This window comes from Anolis sagrei, chromosome 8, assembly GCF_037176765.1.
Source record: "Anolis sagrei isolate rAnoSag1 chromosome 8, rAnoSag1.mat, whole genome shotgun sequence".
Lineage (NCBI taxonomy): Eukaryota > Metazoa > Chordata > Lepidosauria > Squamata > Dactyloidae > Anolis > Anolis sagrei.
This window is the reverse complement of record NC_090028.1, coordinates 5852649-5874169: the sequence shown is the minus strand read 5'-3', so window position 1 is coordinate 5874169 and position 21521 is coordinate 5852649. Positions and strand designations below refer to the sequence as shown.

General features: G+C 43.4%; 1 protein-coding gene across 4 annotated transcripts in view; it reads left to right on the top strand.

Annotated features, from left to right (window-relative positions):
* CPNE2 (copine 2) overlaps window positions 1–21521 on the top strand; it is a 144483-nt gene that overhangs the window by 80307 nt on the left and 42655 nt on the right. For all 4 annotated transcript variants that reach the window (XM_067470996.1, XM_067470993.1, XM_067470995.1 and 1 more), the window contains 3 exons: window positions 3625–3714; window positions 5301–5399; window positions 18412–18498. In XM_067470996.1, the coding sequence (XP_067327097.1) occupies window positions 3625–3714; window positions 5301–5399; window positions 18412–18498 (276 nt within the window). The remainder of the gene's footprint in view (window positions 1–3624; window positions 3715–5300; window positions 5400–18411; window positions 18499–21521) is intronic.

The following is a 21521-nucleotide window of genomic DNA, read 5'->3' as shown; positions in this document are numbered from 1 at the left end:
GATTATGATAATGATGATAGTGATGGTGGAGCTGAGATGATGGCAATGATGATGAGATGATGGTTATTATGATGATGGTAATGGTAATGATGATGGTAATGGTGATGATGGTGATGATGATAATAGTGATGGTAATGATGATAGTGATGGTGGTGTTGAGATGATGGCAATGATGATGGGATGATGATGATGATAGTGATGGTGATAATGATTATGGTCATGGTGGTGATTATAGCTGTGGTGATGGCATTGAGATGATGGTGATTATGATGATGGTAATGGTGATGATGATGGTAATTGTGATGATGGTGATGATAATAGGGATGATGATTACTATAGTGATGGTGGTGTTGAGATGATGTCGATGATGATGGGATGATAGTGATGATGATAATGATGATAGTGATGATGGAGTTGAGATGATGGCAATGTTGATGGGATGATGATGATAGTGATGGTGATAATGATGGTGATGATGATAGTGATGGTGGTGTTGAGATCATGGTGATGATGATGGAATGATGATCATGATGATGATAATGATGATAGTGATGGTGGTGATTATAACTATGGTGGTGGTGATGGTGTTGAGATGAAGGTGATGATGATGGAATGACAATAGTGATGATGATAATGATGATAGTGATGGTGGTAATGATAGCTATGGTGGTGGTGATGGTGTTGAGATGAGGGTGATGATGATGATGATGATGGTTAATGGTGTTGACAATGGTGATGATTATAGTGATGGTGACAGTGGTGATGATAGCAATGGTGGTGATGGTAGTCATTATGATTTCGAGATGATGGTCATGGTAATGGTGGTGATGGTGTTGAGATGATGATGACGACAGTGATGGCGATGATAATGATAGTGATGGTGGTGATGATAGTGATGGTGGTAATGATGATAATGATGGTGCAGATGGTGTTGACATGATGGTGCTGATGACGATCGTAATGGCGATGATGATGATAGCAGCAGTCCTGATGATGACCCTCCATCCTAAGTAACGGAATGAAAATAATTTCCATAGCATAACTTGGGAGTAGAGCCATTTGGGATCCCTTATGCCAAATACTGAAAGACAGCATAGCCAATCACTGAGGATGCTGTGATTTGTAGTCCAACCATATTTGAAAGGCTACCGAGAAGGGATACAAAAGGTCGGCCTGGAGGTTTTAGGTTTGAGATATAACTGAGCCTGACAATGTCTTCATTTTGGCAGCAAATGTGGAAAAAGGGAGCGGTGGATGCTTCTAGATTGCAAATCCTATTGTGGCAACTCACTTCTGTAGATTGCAATTCACTCCCACAAATCACCATTAAAAGGAGTGAATATGAAGCAGATTATTAGACATCCTGTCTCCATAAGTAATGCTTTCTGTATATTCTGTGCCACTGGTGTATATGATATAGGCAGACGTGCAGCCAAAACGTTGAACGGTGCAGGAACCCTTTGTGAACCGGAGACGGTGCATCCGTTGGCACTGTGCAAAAGAACAGTCTTCTTCCGCACCCATTTGTGTCTCAGTGCCGACACATTCAGGAAGTGTGAATTTTCTGTGTCTGAGTCCTTCGAGACGCCCACGTGTATATAGCTTCAAGAGTCTGACAGTTCCCTGCAGTCTCCCTTTTTGCGTGGGTTTCCCCTTGATCTGTCCACCTTTCGTGGGAAGCGTTTCCAGTCGTTTCCATGAACAATCCATGCTCATCCTTCGGGTTTCATGGTAATATTTTGCACATTTGAGTTTTCAACCTTTCTGTCTGCAGACGGCAACGAAGTTTTGGCAGGTTAATAAACTTTTCCCATGTTTTTTTTTATGATAGAACTAATTGGGAAATGACATTTATAACCCAAAAACAAATTTATTATTATTTATTTACATTATTTCTACCCCGTCCATATCAGCCCGAAGGCGACTCAGGGCAACGAACAGACGGCACAATTCGATGCCATATATAATAGAATACGTCAATAAAAATAAAACCAACATATTACAATGTACTTACTTACTTACTTAGGCGGTCCCTCATGGGACGAGTAAGATGGTCTTCCTTGATGAGTATTTTTGTGGGTTTGTAGGTGGCTGTGGAGCCCTATTCTTGACCCGCATCTTCTACCACAGTGAAGGCATTGGTTTCCAGGTGGAAGGCGGTCCCGGTCGGGGTTGGCTTGACGCGCCTTCCTCAAAATCCCAGAATCCCAAAATCCCAGAATCAGGAAGCCAGAAGCATGCTGCTTAAAGCCAACGTTAATCCATAGAAGTTTGCATGGAAAGAGCAATGTTGAACTGACAACACCTGTGTGTCAGTGAGAAGGCTAAATACCCTTTGCAGTCATGAACGCATTGCGATGACCTTTGGCCGACTTGGCTTCTCGTTTACTAGCTAAGCGAGAACTTCTCCGGACCCTTAATTGCAGGTGATTCTGCCTGCTCATTAATTCATTATCTTCAAGGCTCTCTAACCCCTTATCATCTTGGTTTACAAGCTGGGCTGGATCACCGTGAGAAGACAAAGGAGGCGAAGACATCTCCACCTGGCCGTGTGGGAATTCACTCTCGTTATCAGTCTCACTGACATTCTTCTCCCCTGAGAACTGACTTGCTGTTTCCCCTTCTGCAGCCTCACCGTCAACGTTGTCATGAACAGAAATCTGTAACCCATCATCCCCCTCATCAGGGAACTCTGCCTCACAAGACCCACAGGGCTCAGCTTCAGACTCAAACTAAGTCACAACAGGAGGGTGGTCCTGGTCGGGGTTGGCTTGATGTGTCTTCCTCTTGGCACGTTTCTCCTTTCGCCCTCCAATCGGGCCTCTTCGAATTCTGCAGCACTGCTGGTCACAGCTGACCTCCAACTGGAGCGGTCAAGGGCCAAGGCTTCCCAGTTCTCAGTGTCTATGCCAGAGATTTTAAGGTTGGCTTTGAGCCCATCTTTCAATCTCTTTTCCTGTCCTCCAACTTTCCATTTTCCGTTCTTAAGTTCAGAGTAGAGCAACTGCTTTGGGAGACGGTGGTCAGGCATCTGGACAACGTGGCCGGTCCAGTGGAGTTGATGGCGGAGGACCATCGCTTCAGTGCTGGTGGTCTTTGCTTCTTCCAGCACGCTGACGTTTGTCCGCTTGTCTTCCCAAGAGATTTGCAGGATTTTCTGGAGGCAACGCTGATGGTATTGTTCCAGGAGTTGCATGTGACGTCTGTAGACAGTCCACGTTTCGCAGGCATAGAGCAGGGTTGGGAGGACAATAGTTTTATAAACAAGCACCTTGGTCTCCCTACGGATGTCCCGGTCCTCAAACACTCTCTGCTTCATTGGGAAAAATGCCTCACTCGCAGAGCTCAGGCAGTGTTGTGTTTCAGTGTCAATGTTGACTTTGGTGGAGAGGTGGCTGCCAAGGGAGCGGAAATGGTCCACATTTTCTAATGTTACACCATTAAGCTGTATCTCTGGCATTGGAGAGGGATTGGCTGGTGACTGCTGGAACAGCACTTTGGTTTTCTCGATGTTCAGTGACAGGCCAAGCTGCGTGTATGCTATATTATATAAAAACACAAACATCGCATTACATAGTTGTAATATTTCTCAATGTCTCCCTCCCCTCTCTCTCTCAATTCCAGGTGATTAAATACACGTTGGACCCTGTGTGGAAGCCATTCACTGTGCCTTTAGTATCTCTATGTGACGGAGACGTCGAAAAGCAGATCAAGGTAAACACATGGCCAAGTTTGCCTCCTCTTCTCTTGAACTAATTGCATGCTGATGGGTGAAATTGGGAGTTCTTTTGTGCAGGTTGCATCTTCCCTCCTCGGAAATATCAGCAATGAGGCATATACGGAGCATTAGGAAAATTTCTATCGATTATTATCCTTGTTTTAGAAGCTCATTATTGTCAAGTACCTCGCCCTGGTTGGCAGTGATCTATTGCTGTTGATGATTAGCCAACTGTGCTACAGCCTGGCTGCTTTTGCAGCTGATCCCTACTTCTGGCCCTTCTCTCAGCAATTCTGACTGAACTTCTTAGCTGAGATTGTTCTCTTCTCTGTTCCAGAAAGGAAGGCTCCATTAACCCTTCCTCAGCCTGCTCCAAGCAAGCTGACTGGCACAACCTGGGGATCACAACCAGATACAGTGAAGACATCTGCCCTTGCGCTGTGCTACTCTGCTGCTGAGTATGCATGCCCAGTGTGGAACACATCTCACCACGCTAAAACAGTGGATGTGGCTCTTAATGAGACATGCCGCATTATCACGGGATGTCTGCGCCCTACACCACTGGAGAAATTACACTGCTTAGCCAGTATCGCACCACCTGACATCCGCCGGGAAGTAGCAGCCAATAGTAAAAGGACCAAGGCAGAGACATCTCCAGCTCATCCCTTGTTTGGGTATCAGCCAGCATGCCAACGACTTAAATCTAGACATAGTTTTCTAAGATCTACAGAGACACTCGCTGGAACACCCCAGCAAGCGAGAGTCCAAAAGTGGCAGGCCCAAACCCAGCACCTCAACCAATGGCTGATACCCAATGAGAGACTCCCCCCTGGGCACACAGAAGACTGGGCGACTTGGAAGGCACTGAACAGACTGCGCTCTGGCACCACAAGATGCAGAGCCAACCTTCAGAAATGGGGCTACAAAGTGGAATCCTTGGCATGCGAGTGTGGAGAAGAGCGAACTACAGACCACCTGCTGCAATGCAACCTGAGCCCTGCCACATGCACAAGGGAGGACCTTCTTGCAGCAACACCGGAAGCACTCCAAGTGGCCAGATACTGCTCAAAGGACATTTAACCAACTACCAAACTCACAAGATGTGTATTTTTCTGTCTGTTTGCTTTGTTCTGTTAGAAATGTAATATATAATGGACTGGTTGCTCTGACATGACAAATAAATAGCCTGCTCCACAACACCCTTTTGTGCTTTGCCAGCAGGCTGAGCCTTTGTTGCTTCTGGGTGTGACTGTAGTCATACCGTTCTTCTCAATAATAACAAACTTTGAAGGAAGAAGCAGAAGAGGAGCCACAATCCTGACGTTGCCACCAGCAATCGGGCAGCACACTGCCAGCCCTTCATCCACTCTATCCATGACAGTTATGGGTTCGTTCCAGAGTTGGAAATGGATAACTCATTTATTAAGAGGGGGAAAAATTGAAAAATGAAATTAAAGTTGGAAATGAATCTAATGCATGGCTTTTACTGTTTTGAAGACATATGGTTCCATTAGTAAATCCATTCCTTTGATTAGCTCCATAGTCAACAAGATCTGATTGATGTTCCCCCTTTTTTCTTTAGATTATCTGTTACGATTATGACAATGACGGAGGCCACGACTTCATTGGGGATTTCCAGACCTCCGTTGCCAAGATGTGCGAAGCCCAAGATTCCTTTGCAGTAAGTTCTGATAAGAGTCCCTGATTGGAAGCATATGATCCCTTTATGTTTGGGTCCCAAATCACCTAAAAGTTGGGACTCCTCCAAATCCCTGGTTGAAAGGAATCTCTGTTGAATTACACTGCGTAACATGATTTTTGTTCCTGGATTATCAGTGTCATTCCCTAATTTCATCTATCATAAAAATATGGGGAAAGTTTATTAAACTGTAAGAACTTTGTCTTTGTGGGAGAGACATCCTGCAGCACATTTGCGTCTTGTTTTTCAATGGAGTCTCAAGCAATTCAACCTAGTTTGTGGCAGTGTCCTGAGTTGTCCTTCAAAAACAGCCTTTAGACAGTGTTGAAAGTAAAAGAAAAATGCTTTACTTCAGCAAGCACAAAGGATAAGCAAATGCAGTTGAAAAGTGCAAAAAGAAAGCAAGGAAGTCTTAATGTAGACGCCAATTAAAGTCTCTTACGAAGTCCCAAAAGAAACACCAGTTTTCCATCAGACAACGGACAATGAACTAAGTTTTTAGCAGCAGACACAAAGCAGATTCCAGACAGAACACAGGCGGCGTTCAGTTGGATAGCTGCTAAAAACGCTGAGCTAATTGGGAGATGCCCTAGCACTTCCTGCATGGGGAATTCAGGGCTATTGGAGTAAAAACAGCAATATCAGGGTCGTTGTTATCAGCGAAAGCTGACTGCTCCTGCTACTGATTTATAGCCCTGAATTCCCCATGCAGGAAGTGCTAAGGCATCTCCCAATTAGCTCAGTGTTTTTAGCAGCTATTCTAGCTGAATGTCGTCTCTGCTCTGTCTCGTTTAGTCTCTCTAGCATTGTGGGCACTTTCAATCCCTCATCGCCTGATTCTTCTTCTCCCTCCAATTCCTGAGCACTTCCCTGCTCCCCTCCCTCCTCTGAAGATGACGAATCCCTAACAGGCAGCCATAAAAACAAAGTTTCTGGAGTACAACAACTATTTTTATAGTACTTTACTTACTTACTTACTTACTTAGGAAATCCCTTGTAGCCCGAGGATGATGGTCCTCCAAGTGTGTCTTAGCAGTGGGTCCGTAGGTGGTTGTTATTATTGATCCACATGTTCTCCCGCAGTGAGGACATCGGTTTTCAGACATAAGATGGTCCTGGTCAGGGTTGGCTTGACGCGCCTTCCTCTTGGCATGTTTCTCCTGTTCCCCCTCGATTTGTGCCTCTTTGAATTCTGCAGCACTGCTAGTCACAGCTGACCTCCAGTTGGACCACTCAAGGGCCAGGGCTTCCCAGTTATCTCTTGGTGTCTATACCACAGTTTTGAAGGTTGGCTTTAAGCCCATCTTTCAATCTCTTTCCCTGTCCACCAACATTACATCGCAAGTGCTGAAACTGACTCAGTGCATAGAAGATGGCTTTGAAAGGCAGCAGATTACAGGAGCTGTCTTCATAGACCTGTCAGCGGCTTATGATACTGTGAACCACCGCCTCCTCCTGAGAAAAATGTATAACATCACAATGGACGACCACCTCACCCGCCTCATAGGAAACCTGCTACAAAACAGGAGCTTCTTTGTTGAGTTCCAGAGTCAGAGATGGCGGAAACAGAAGAACGGCCTGCCTCAGGGGAGCGTGCTAGCCCCATAAATGTTCAGCATTTACACAAATGACCAGCCACTGCCAGAAGGGACAGAGAGTTTCATCTATGCTGATGACCGTGCCATTACTGCTCAAGCAGGGAGCTTTGAGATGGTTGAACAGCAGCTCTCCGAAGCTCTAGCTGCTCTTACTGCCTATTACAGGGGAAACCAGCTGATCCCTAATCCATCTAAAACACAGACATGTGCCTTTCATCTCAAGAACAGACAAGCATCCTGAGCTCTGAGGATGATAACCTGGGAAGGAATCCCACTGGAGCATTGCAGCGCACCCAAATCCCTGGGAGTCACTCTGGACCGTGCTCTGACCTACAAGAAGCACTGCCTGAATATCAAGCAAAACGTGGGTGCTAGAAACAATATCATACGAAAGCTGACTGGCACAGCCTGGGGATCACAACCAGACACAGTGAAGATACCTGCCCTTGCGCTATGCTACTCTGCTGCTGAGTATGCATGCCCAGTGTGGAATACATCTCACCACACTAAAACAGTGGATGTGGCTCTTAATGAGACATGCCGCATTTTCACGGGGTGTCTGCGCCCTACACCACTGGAGAAATTACACTGCCTAGCCGGTATCGCACCACCTGACACCCGCCGGGAAGTAGCAGCCAAGAGTGAAAGGACCAAGGCAGAGACATCTCCAGCTCATCCCCTGTTTGGGTATCAGCCAGCACGCCAACGACTTAAATCAAGAAATAGTTTTATAAGATCTACAGAGACACTCGCTGGAACACCTCAGCAAGTGAGAGTCCAAAAGTGGCAAGCTCAAACCCAGAATCTAAATCAGTGGCTGACACCAAATGAGAGACTCCCCCCTGGGCACACAGAAGCCTGGGCGACTTGGAAGGCGCTGAACAGACTGCGCTCTGGCACCACGAGATGCAGAGCCACCTAAAGAGGGCGACTAAAATGATCAAGGGTCTGGAGAACAAGCCCTATGAGGAGTGGCTGAAAGAGCTGGGCATGTTTAGCCTGAAGAAGGAAAGGCTAAGAGGAGACATGATGGCCGTGTTTAAATACATGAGAGGAAGTCATACGGAGGAGGGAGCAAGCTTGTTTTTTGCTGCCCTGGAGACTAGGACGCAATGGAAGAATAGCTTCAAACTACAAAAAAGAAGTTTCCAACTGAACATGAGGAAGAACTTCCTGACTGTGAGAGCTGTTCAGCAGTGGAACTCTCTGCCCCGGAGTGTGGTGGAGGCTCCTTCTTTGGAGGCTTTGAAACAGAGGCTGGACGGGGGTGCTTTGAATGTGATTTTCCTGCTTCTTGGCAGAATGGGGTTGGACTGGATGGCCCACAAGGTCTCTTCCAACTCTATGATTCATCATGATGTGGTTTTCTCAATTCCTGGTTTTGGCAGGATTTGTCTGTTTTCTCCATCCTGCTGTTTGCATTCTGTTGTTGTTGTTGTTGTTGTTGTCCTTTATGCTCAACCTCTGGCTCATTATCAACTGGCCCTCATTAGGCAAATATACCATATGCCATCAAGCGTAGGCAATTAAGGCTCCCTTCTTATCTTCCTTCGTGTGTTTTGGAGGAACTGTGCTTTGATGGCCGACGTCTTGGACAGACTGGGAGCCTTTGATCACATTCAGCTTGGCACCTCTTGCCTAAAACAGAGATGAAAAAGGACATTACAGGAAGCCTTCCGCATTCAAGGCACAAGATCCCAAATGAAAAGAGAAAAACGTTCAGGTTTTGCAAACTCAAGACATCCTTTACGGAGTTTCTCCACCAAGAATGGGATCTTCTTCCTTTCCTCCTGCTTTCCACCTTGCCAAACATTACACTAGGTAACAAAGTTTGGAAAAGTTTCTGTTCCTGGTTTGAAAGAGTTTTCTGTCTAATTGTGTTTTCCATGTATTTATGATATTTATTTACTTACTTACTTAAGCAATCTCTCATTGTCCGAGGATGATGGTCCTCCAAGTTTGGTGTCCTGGCGGTGGGTACGTAGGTGACTGTGGAGCCCTATTCTTGACTGTGGAGCCCTATTCTCTCCCGCAGTGAGGGCATCGGTTTCCAGGTTGCAACTCAGAGTAGTTTTCACCTCGCTCCCAAACACCACCGCACCAAAGCTGTAGATTTTGTAGTTTATTGAGAAAACGGCAAAGTCAAAAGATAGTATTGTTGGGGTTCAGCCTGGGTGTGAACCTGAACCTGAACCTGATTCTCTGTATTTTCTGATGCTACTGAAAATGTATTTCCTGATGCTAATGAAAATGTTGATTCTGAGGTCAGTGTAGAAGAAACTCCTGCAGGCTTGGAAGGCTTGGAAAGTGAAAGTACACATTCTCATGAGAATGTTTCAGGGTCAAGCGGTGATAGCTCTCCAGAGAAGCTAACACCTGGGATCCTTAATGAGGATAGAAGAGGACAGATTTGGAAAAACAGGAGTGAATCGCAGAGTCTGCGAAGGTCAACCAGATTAAAAGAAAAAGAAACAAGGGCTTCAAAGCCTGGAGGCGTGTCACGAAACAATTTCCTCGGCTTTAAGTGCCTTCCGCCGGGTTGACTCTTTAGATTAGGCATCGTTTAGACTGAGGCATTACCTTGGCAGATCTCCCGTTTCCCGTGGCCTTCATCCCAAGAGGCTTCTAGTGCTCCAAGTACGGTTAGTGGATTGCTAACAGGTTCCAGGATTTTACAGTGTTGCTTTTGGTTTTTGATCTAGTTCATGGAAATTTCTGATTGCTGATTTTTACTGTGGCTTTTTGACTTTGCATTTTCCTCTATTTTGTAGGGCTGGGCGGTTTCGTTTCGTTAATTCGTAATTCGTTAATAATTCGTTAATTTTTTCAATTACAAAACGATAACGAACCATTCTGGAGCAATTATTTAAAAAAACGCATTTTCAAAAACGTTTTGTAAATGCTTCGTATTTCGATATTGTATTCGTTTCGTTATTGTTTTGAGGTCATTTCGTTATTATTTCCGCATGTCTGGGCCAGTTTTATGGTTTAATTAGTGAAAAAAAATTATAATATCACACCAACAGTCAACAACAGAGGGAGAGGGAAGCTTCAGAAGGTTTTGGAGGTTTTTTAGCATATTTCGCGGTCGCGTCCGCCATTAACGAATCGATTCGTTATTGTTTCGGAAATCGATTCGTTAATTTTTACCATTTACGAAATTTCGTAAATATCGAACTTTTTAAAAGGAAAAATTTGTAATTATTTAAAATATCGAAACAAAAAAACCCCCCAAATACAAATCGATTTTAGAAACAAATTTTTCCGTTGTTACCCAGGCCTACTATTTTGTAACCATTTTTCATCAATAAAAAGGGATTGTTTTTCCTACAGTCAAGTGTGGTGGATGGTTATTTTAGGATCTCGTTTCCTGCTCTGGGTTGCAACAAGTATAAGAAAAGCAAAGTTCCAAAAAGGCTTAAATGCAAAGACACAGTTCCCAAGATCCAAAGGCAAACACAGGAAGCATAATCCTTTAAGCAATGGTCAAACAATAGTCCATGAAAACAGTTGAACACAGAACCCAAAATCCCAGACTCAGGAAGCCAGAAGCGTGCTGCTTAAAGCCAAGGTTAATCCATAGAAGTTTGCATGGAAAGAGCCACGTTGAACTGACAACGCCTGTGTGTCAGTGAGAAGGCTAAATACCCTTTGCAATCATGAACGCATTGCGATGACCTTTGGCCGACTTGACTTCTCGATTACTAGCTAAGCGAGAACTTCTCCGGACCCTTAATTGCAGGCGATCCTGCCTGCTCATTAATTCATTATCTTCAAGGCTCTCTAACCCAGTGGTTCTCAACCTTCCTAATGCCGCGACCCCTTTAATACAGTCCCTCATGTTGTGGTGACCCCCAACCATAACATTGTTTTTGTTGCTACTTCATAACAGTCATTTTACTACTGTTATAAATCATAATGTAAATATCAGAAATGCAAGATGTATTTTCATTCACTGGACCAAACTGGGCACAAATACCCAATGCAACCACATGTAAATGCTACTGGGGTTGGGGGAGGATTGATTTTGTAATTTGGGAGTTGTAGTTGCTGGGATTTATAGTTCACCTATAATCAAAGAGCATTCTGAACTCCGTCAGCAATGGATTTGAACCTGATTTGCCACACAGAACTCCCATGGCCAACGGAAAACACTAGAAACACTAGAAAGGTTTGGTGGGTATTGACCTTGAGTTTGGGAGTTGTAGTTCACCTATATCCAGAGAGTACCGTGGACTCGCGCAATGATGGATCTGGACCAAACTTGGAACAAATACTCAATGTGCGCAAATGTGAACACTGGTGGAGCCTGGGGAAAATGGACCTTGACTTTGGGGAGTTGTAGTTGCTGGGATTTATAGTTCATTACAATCAAAGAACATTCTGAACTCCACCAACGATAGAATTGGCTCAAATTTCCCACATGGAATCCCCATGACCATCAGAAAATGCTGTGTTTTCTGATGGTCTTTGGCGACCCCTCTGATACCCCTTCGCGACCCCCGAGGTTGAGAAACACTGATCTAACCCCTTATCTTGGTTTACCAGTTGGGATGGATCACCGTGGGAAGGCAAAGAAAGTGAAGACATCTCCACCTGGCCGTGTGGGAATTCACTCTCATTATCAGTCTCACTGACATTCTTTTCCCCTGAGAACTGACTTGCTGTTTCCCCTTCTGCAACCTCACCATCAACCCTGTCATGAACAGAAATCTGTAACCCATCATCCCCGTCATCAGGGAACTCTGGCTCACAAGACCCACAGGGCTCAGCTTCAGACTCAAACTAAGTCACAACAGGAGGGTGGTCCCCATCGGGGTTGGCTTGATGCGCCTTCCTCTTGGCACGTTTCTCCTTTCGCCCTCCAATCGTGCCTCTTCGAATTCTGCAGCACTGCTGGTCACAGCTGACCTCCAACTGGAGTGCTCAAGGGCCAGGGCTTCCCAGTTCTCAGTGTCTATGCCACAGTTTTTAAGGTTGGCTTTGAGCCCATCTTTCAATCTCTTTTCCTGCCCACCAACATTCCATTTTCCGTTCTTGTGTTCGGAGTAGAGCAACTGCTTTGGGACACGGTGATCGAGCATCTGGACAACGTGGCCGGTCCAGCGGAGTTGTGGCGGAGGAGTATCGCTTCAATGCTGGTGGTCTTTGCTTCTTTTAGCACGCTGACATTTCTCCGTCTGTCTTCTCAAGAGATTTGCAGGATTTTTTCAGAGGCAACACTGATGGAATCGTTCCAGGAGTTGCATGTGACGTCTGTAGACAGTCCACGTTTCGCAGGCGTATAGCAGTGTTGGGAGGACAATAGCTTTCTAAACAAGCACCTTGGTGTCCCTACGGATGTCCTGTCAGAGTGCGACAGAAGCTTTGAAGCTTAGAAGAACGGACACTTTGAGACTTCAGTAAAAGCAAACATTTAGCTTTACTGAGTAGAGCAAATATACAGCACACATTCGCATTTACTTCCAACCAAACAGACAGGAACAAGACAAAAAAAACACAGAGAAGTAAGAAGGACAAATGAAACCTTATCTCTGGATCCTCCCTATGCGTTCCAGGCAAACTCAGGGTCACATCTTCACAGTTCATTAGAGGCTTGACTGCTTAACCCTTTCAGTGTCAATATATTCTCTGCTAAAGCAATTCAATTACATTCACAGGCATTGCACAAAATTACATGTAAACATTCACATTATATTAATCTTACATTAACATGTCCCGGTCCTCAAACACTCTCTGCTTCATTCGGAAAAATGCTGCACTCGCAGAGCTCAGGCGGTGTTGTGTTTCAGTGTCAATGTTGACTTTGGTGGAGAGTTGACTGTCAAGGTAGCGGAAATGGTCAACATTTTCTAATGTTACACCATTAAGTTGTATTTCTGGCATTGGAGAGGGATTGGCTGGTGTCGTTTGCTGGAAGAGCACTTTGGTTTTCTCAATGTTCGACAACAAGCTGAACTTCTTGTATGCTTCTGAGAAAGCTGTTTTGAGTGGCTTGTAGGATGATGATGATGATGATGATGCATGGGCTGAATGGCCATCTGTCTGGAGGACTTCGATTGTGTTTTTCTTGCATGGCAGAAGGGGGTTGGACTGGATAATTTTATGATGATAAATACGATGATGTAGGGGCTGAATGGCCATCTGCCGGGAGGGATTTGATTGTGCTTTTGTTGCATAGCAGAAGAGAGTTGGACTGGATGATTTTATGATGTTGTTGTTGTTGATGATGATGATGATGATTATGTAGGTGACCACACCTGGAATATTGTGTCCAATTCTGGGCACCACAATTCCAGAGAGATATTGACAAGCTGGAATGTGTCCAGAGGAGGGCGACTCAAATGATCAAGGGTCTGGAGAACAAGCCCTATGAGGAGCGGCTTAAGGAGCTGGGCATGTTTAGCCTGAAGAAGAGAAGGCTGAGAGGAGATGTGATAGCCATGTATAAATATGTGAGAGGAAGCCACAGGGAGGAGGGAGCAAGCTTGTTTACTGCTTCCTTGGAGACTAGGACGTGGAACAATGGCTTCAAACTACAAGAGAGGAGATTTCATCTGAACATGAGGAAGAACTTCCTGACTGTGAGAGCCATTCAGCAGTGGAACTCTCTGCCCCGGAGTGTGGTGGAGGCTCCTTCTTTGGAAGCTTTTAAACAGAGTCTGGATGGCCATCTGTCAGGGGTGATTTGAATGCAATATTCCTGCTTCTTGGCAGGGGGTTGGACTGGATGGCCCATGAGGTCTCTTCCAACTTTTTGATTCTATGATTCTATGATTCTTCCTGATTGTGAGAGCCGTTCAGCAGTGGAACTCTCTGCCTCAGATCTGGTGGAGGCTCCTTCTTTGGAAGCTCTTAAACAGAGGCTGGATGGCCATCTGTCAGGGGTGATTTGAATGCAACATTCCTGCTTCTTGGCAGAATGGGGTTGGACTGGATGGCCCACGAGGTCTTTTCCAGCTCTTTGATTCTATGATTCTTCTTCTGAGTGTGCACATATGACATTATCATCGGCATATTGGAGTTCTATAACAGATGTTGTTGTGACCTTGGTTTTGGCTTTCGGTCTGTGAAACAGCTTGCCATCTGTCCAGTAGATAATTTCCACTCCGGTGGGAAGCTTCCCATCAACAAGTTGAAGTATCATATAATAATAATAATAATAATAAATAATAATAATAATAATAATAATAAGATAGAATAATAATAATATTCTGTCTATATTCTATCTATATTCTATATAATAATAATATTCTATGGCATATGGATGGCATCCTTTAAGTGACTGGACTGACCTTGAAGGAGCTGGGGGTGGTGACGGCCGACAGGGAGCTCTGGCGTGGGCTGGTCCATGAGGTCACGAAGAGTCGGAGACGACTGAACGAATGAACAACAACAACAACATTATTCTATAATAATATAATAATATGATATGATAGAACCAATCTGTAGCATTGAGTCATGGCAGATAAAGTGCTGCCAATCCGCATTAATTCCACAGTGTAGATGCTTTGGATCTCCTCCAAACAAAGAAATCAGCCAAGTTGATGTACGAGCCAACATTACACATATTTTTCTCTTTCTTATAGCAATTCAGTATTGCATTCAATGCTCTTTGAAGCTATGAATAAACCCTCATTCTCTCTCTAAGGGCATCCTTTTTCTATTTCCTCATTCTTTTCATATACTTGGCAGGGGAGGCTCTTTGGAAAAAGACCGGTTGGGGTGCTTCCAGTAAAAGCTTACAAATACTATTAATGTACACGCCCTTGTTTACCTTGTGAGTAAGCAACTCCGCACATCTTCCGTGTCCATTGCTGTGCCGTTCCGCATTCTCTTGGATGCTTCTGAATGCAGTTACTTGTTGCAAATCGTCCCAATCGCTGTTCCTTTTTTCCAAAACCCTGCAAAAGGATTCTTCTTCTGCCATCAACCGTTGCTTGGATGGGAATCAGAAGTCTGCTGCCAAAGGGCTCAAAGCAGCAATATTCCATCACTCTAAAGGTCTTTAATCTAACAAGGTTGGAAAAGTATTGTCGAAGGCTTTCATGGCTGGAATCACTAGGTTCTTGTGGGTTTTTTCGGGCTATAGAGCCATGTTCTAGAGGCATTTCTCCTGACGTTTCGCCTGCATCTAGGGATACTCCACCTCAGACATCAGAAGGGCTGCAAGACCAAGAACAAGCCACGAGAGTAAAGACGAAGATCCACCCGGAGGAAAAGTGTTCCTGCCATACATCAAGGGAACCACTGACCGCATAGGGAAGCTGATGAGGAAACACAACATACAAACAATCTACAAACCCACCAAGAAAATCCAACAAATGCTACGTTCAGCAAAGGACAAGAGGGATCCTCTCTCCTCTGCAGGAGTCTACCGTGTACCATGCAGCTGTGGACAAGTCTACATAGGGACCACCAAACGCAGCATTGCCCAGACACGCATCAAGGAACATGAAAGGCACTGCAGACTCCTTCAACCAGAGAAGTCAGCAATAGCAGAGCACCTGATGAACCAGCCTGGACACAGCAGATTATTTGAGAACATAGAAATGCTGGACCACACCAACAACCACCATGTCAGACTGCACAGAGAAGCCATTGAAATCCACAAGCATGTGGACAATTTCAACAGAAAGGAAGAGACCATGAAAATGAACAAAATCTGGCTACCAGTATTAAAAAACTCTAAAATTATAACAGCTAAACAACAGAGAGGAAAAAACCAGGCACAGATTAACACCTCCCAGCAGCAGATTTTCCCAGGCGCAGGCAGGCCTTCAAATGCTAATGAAGGTGATCAGCTGAACATTCACACCTAACTGCAGCAGGGAAGAGCTCCTTGCCCCACCCCAGCCATTCCACAGATATATATAAACCCATTGTCCTAATTCCAACAGACCTCTACCTCTGAGGATGCTTGCCATAGATGCAGGCGAAACGTCAGGAGAAATGCCTCTAGAACATGGCTCTATAGCCCGAAAAAACCCACAAGAACCTAGGTTGGAAAAGACTTCAAGGGCCAGCCAACTTCTGCCAGGCATGGAGACACAATTCAAGCCCTCCTGACAGATGGCCATCCAGCCTCTGCTTTTTACCTCCCGAGAAGGAGGCTTCTCCACCACCACCACCACCACCACCACCATTATTATAGAATCTTAGAGAGCTGGAAGAGACCCCAAGGGCCATCCAGTCCAGCCCCCTTCTGCTAGACATGGAGACACAATTTATTTATTTATTTATTTATTTATTTATTTATTTCTGCATTTATATACCGCTTTTCTCACCACTAGGTGGGCTCAATTCAAGCCTGACTGTGAGAGCCGTTCAGCAGTGGAACTCTCTGCCCCAGAGTGTGGTGGAGGCTCCTTCTTTGGAAGCTTTTAAACAGAGGCTGGCTGGCCATCTGTCAGGGGTGATTTGAATGCAATATTCCTGCTTCTTGGCCAAATGGGGTTGGACTGGATGGCCCAGGAGGTCTCTTCCAACTCTTTGATTCTATGATTCTAAGCCCTCCTGACAGATGGCCATCCAGCCTCTGCTTTTTACCTCCAGAGAAGGAGACTCCATCATTATCATCATTTATTATTATTATTATTATTATTATTATTATTATTATAGAATCTTAGAGCTGGAAGACACCCCAAGGCCATCCAGTCCAGCCCCCTTCTGCCAAGCAGGGAAATACCATTCAAGCCCTCTTGACAGATGGCCATCCAGCCTCTCCTTAAAAGCCTCCATTAAAAACACTCTGTTATCATTATTATTATCAAAGGTGATGGTGATTGAATTCTAGAGTTGGAAGAGACCCCAAAGGCCATCCAATCAATCCAGTCAAGCAGGAAGATACCATCCAAGCCCCCCTGACAGATGACCATCCAACCTCTGCTTTAAAACCTCCAGAGAAGGAGACTCCATCATCATTTTCTTCTCCTTCTCCTTCTCCTTCTCCTTCTCCTTTTCCTTTTCCTCCTCCTCCTCCTCCTCCTCCTCCTCTTCCTCTTCCTCTTCCTTTTCCTTCTCCTCCTCCTCCTCCTCCTCCTCCTCCTCCTCCTTTTCCTTTTCCTTTTCCTTTTCCTTCTCCTTCTCCTTCTCCTTCTCCTTCTCCTCCTCCTCCTCCTCCTCCTCCTCTTCCTCTTCCTCTTCCTTTTCCTTTTCCTTCTCCTCCTCCTCCTCCTCCTCCTCCTCCTCCTCCTCCTCCTCTTCCTCTTCCTCTTCCTTCTCCTTCTCCTTCTCCTTCTCCTCCTCCTCCTCCTCCTCCTCCTCCTCCTCCTCCTCCTCCTCCTTCTTCTTCTTCTTATTAAAGATTATTATATGGATCCAAGGGCCATCCAGTCCATCCCCTTTCTGCCAGACAGGAAGACACCATCCAAGCCCTCCTGACAGATGGTCATCTAGCTTCTGCTTTAAAACCTTTAGAGAGGGAAATTCCATTATTATTATTATTATTATTATTATTATTATTATAGAATCCTAGAGTTGGAAGATACCCCAAGGGCCACCCAGTCCAGCCCCCTTCTGCCAAGCAGGAAAACCCCATCTAAGCCCTCCCAACAGATGGCCATCAAGCCTCTGCTTAAAAGTCTCCATAGAAGATGACTTCATCATATCATCATCATAATCATAATCATCATCATCATTATAGAATCCTAGAGTTGGAAGATACCCCAAGGGCCATCCAGTCCAGCCCCCTTCTGCCAAGCAGGAAAACCCTATCCAAGCCCTCCCCACAGATGGCCATCCAGCCTCTGCTTAAAAACCTTCATAGAAGATGACTCGGTCATCATTATTATTAATTATTATTATTAAATATTATTATTATTATTATAGAATCCTAGAGTTGGAAGATACCCCAAGGGCCATCCAGTCCAACCCCCTTCTGCCAAGCAGGAAAACCCTATCCAAGCCCTCCCAACAGATGGCCATCCAGCCTCTGCTTAAAAGCCTTCATAGAAGATGACTCAATCATCATTATTATTAAAGATTATTATTATTATTATTATTATTATTATTATTATTATTATAGAATCCTAGAGTTGGAAGATACCCCAAGGGCCATCCAATCCAGCCCCCTTCTGCCAAGCAGGAAGACACCATCCATGCTTACCTTTCCAACCCCCTTTTTTAAGGATGCAAGACTTAAGAGACTTGGATGGCCACTAAGCCAAACCTGTATGGCCATCTGTCAGGAGTGTTTCGATTGTGCCTTCCTGCCTGGCAGAAGGGGGTTGGACTGGATGGCCTTTGGGGACCCCTTCCAACTCTAGGATTCTAACGTTGCCTCCAACTTCCGCCGTGCTTTTCCGACTCTGCCTTGAGCATCTTGGACAATACAGCAACTTACTAAAACCTACATCATATATTTACCGTGGGCCATTTTTTCCCCTTCCGGACAGGTAGAATTTGAATGCATTAACCCCAAAAAGCAGAAGAAGAAGAGGAGCTACAAGAACTCAGGCATCATCATTGTCAAATCCTGCAAGGTGAGTCCCGCTTTTGAAATACCTTTCACATGCGAAAAGCCATTTTCTATAGGGGAAGATGTGCAGTGGAGCCATTATGGCTATTTCCCCATTGGTTTCACTGATTCAGTGGGAATTTGGAAAGTGAGTGGTCACGTCAACCTCTTTGCATCCAGGGGTTTGACGCATTGAGCCATGGCGATTAAAAGTGGTGTCAAACTGCATTAATTCCACTGTGTAGATGCACTCTCAGATGCTTGGAGTGGCTTCATTTTGAGGAATGGATGCAGTCTTAAATGTGTGCCCAAATCCCTTTTATTTCTCTAATGTGATATAAAACAATTTAACTGCATTCTGCAGCTGACAGGTGATGAATTCGTCAGTGCCGATTGTGTTTAAGTGCAGGCCAAGATCTTTAGGCACTGCACCCAGTGTGCCAATCACTACGGGGACCCCCTTTACTGGCTTGTGCCAGAGTCTTTGCAATTATTATTATTATTATTATTATTATTATTATTTACATTAATTTATATCCCCCTTCTATCTCAATTGAGATGCATTTCTGCCTTGAAACGTCCCACAGTTATGCAAAGGAACAAAAAAAATACTAGCAGTGCTCAATCAAAAACAGAGAGAAATATATTGTCAAAGGCTTTCGTGGCCAGAATCACTGGGTTGCTGTAAGTTTTTTGGGCTAGATCAATAGATCGATAGAGATGCATAAAAATAGAAATAGAAATAGAAATAGAAATAGATAGATAGATAGATAGATAGATAGATAGAGATAGAGACAGACATAGAGAGAGATCACTAGAGAGAGAGAGAGAGAGAGATGGATATAGATAGATAGAGATGTAGATAGAGATAGATAGATAGATAGATAGATAGATAGATACTTAGATAGATAGATAGATAGATAGATAGATAGAGATAGAGATTGATATAGATTGATAGAGATAGATAGATAGATAGATAGATAGATAGATAGAGACAGACCTAGAGAAAGATCACTAGAGATTGATAGAGATGGGGGGGGGGGGTAGAGAGAGATGGATAGAGCGAGAGAGAGAAATAGATATGTAGATAGAGATAGATAGATAGATAGATAGATAGATAGATAGATAGATAGATATGTAGATAGAGATAGAGATAGATAGATAGATAGATAGATAGATAGATAGATAGAGATAGACAGACAGACAGATAGAGATAGAGATAGAGATAGAGATTGATATAGATTGATTGATTGATAGATAGACAGACATAGAGAGAGATCACTAGAGATAGAGATAGAGATAGTGATACAAATAGATAGATAGATAGATAGATAGAGAGAGAGAGAGATATCGATGGATATAGATAGATGATAGATAGATAGATAGATAGATGTAGATAGAGATAGAGATAGAGATAGATGATAGATAGATAGATAGATAGATAGATGGATAGAGACAGACAGACAGATAGAGATAGATATAGAGATTGATATAGATTGATTGATAGATAGAGACAGACATAGAGAGAGATCACTAGAGATAGAGATAGAGATAGATAGTGATACAAATAGAGAGAGAGAGAGAGAGAGAGATATCGATGGATATAGATAGATGATAGATAGATAGATAGATGTAGATAGAGATAGAGATAGAGATAGAGATAGATAGATAGATAGATAGATAGATAGATAGATAGATATAGATAGACAGACAGATAGATATAGAGATTGATATAGATTGATTGATAGATAGAGACAGACATAGAGAGAGATCACTAGAGATAGAGATAGATAGTGATACAAATTGATAGAGAGAGATATATCGATGGATATAGATAGATAGATGATAGATAGATAGATAGATAGAGATAGAGATAGAGATAGAGATAGAGATAGAGATAGAGATAGAGATAGATAGATGGATGGATAGAGATATATAGAGATAGATAGATAGAGATTGATATAGATTGATATACAGATAGAGATAGAGATAGACATAGATAGAGAGAGATCACTAGAGATAGATAGAGCTAGAGATAGATAGAGAGAAATAGATACATAGAGAGAGAGATAGCAATAGATAGAGAGAGAGAGAGAGAGAGAGAAATAGAGAGAGAAGTAGATAGATAATGATAGAGATAGATAGATAGTAGGCCTGGGTAACAACGCAAAAATTTGTTTCTAAAATCGATTTGTATTTGGGGGGTTTTTTTGTTTCGATATTTAAAATAATTACAAAATTTTCCCTTTAAAAAGTTCGATATTTACAAAATTTCGTAAATGTGAAAAAAATTACAAAACATTAACGAATCGATTTCCGAAACAATAACGAATCGATTCGTTAATGGCGGACGCGACCGCGAAATACGCTAAAAAAACCTCCAAAAACTTCTGAAGCTTCCCTCTCCCTCTGTTGTTGACTGTTGGTGTGATATTATAATTTTTTTTCACTAATTAAACAAAAAACTTGCCCCAGACATGCGGAAATAATAACGAAACGACCTCAGAACAACAACGAAACGAATACAATAACGAAATACGAAGCATTTACAAAACTTTTTAAAAATTCGTTTTTTTTTAAAATTGCTCCAGAATGGTTCGTTATCATTTTGTAATTGAAAAAATTAACGAATTATTAACGAATTACGAATTAACGAAACGAAACCGCCCAGCCCTAATAGATAGATAGATAGATAGATAGATAGATAGATAGATAGAGATATAGATATAGATAGATGGATGGATAGAGATAGATAGATAGAGATAGAGACAGAGAGAGAGACAGATAGATATAGAGATAGATAGATAGATAGAGAGATAGATATAGATAGAGATTGATATATAGATAGAGATAGATAGACAGATATAGAGAGAGAGATCACTAGAGATAGATAGAGATAGAGATAGAAATAGATACATAGAGAGATAGCGATAGAGAGAGAGAGTGATAGATAGATAGATATATAGAGAGAAGTAGATAGATAGATAATGATAGAGATAGGAGAGAGAGATAGAGATAGGTAGATATATATATATATATATATAGAGA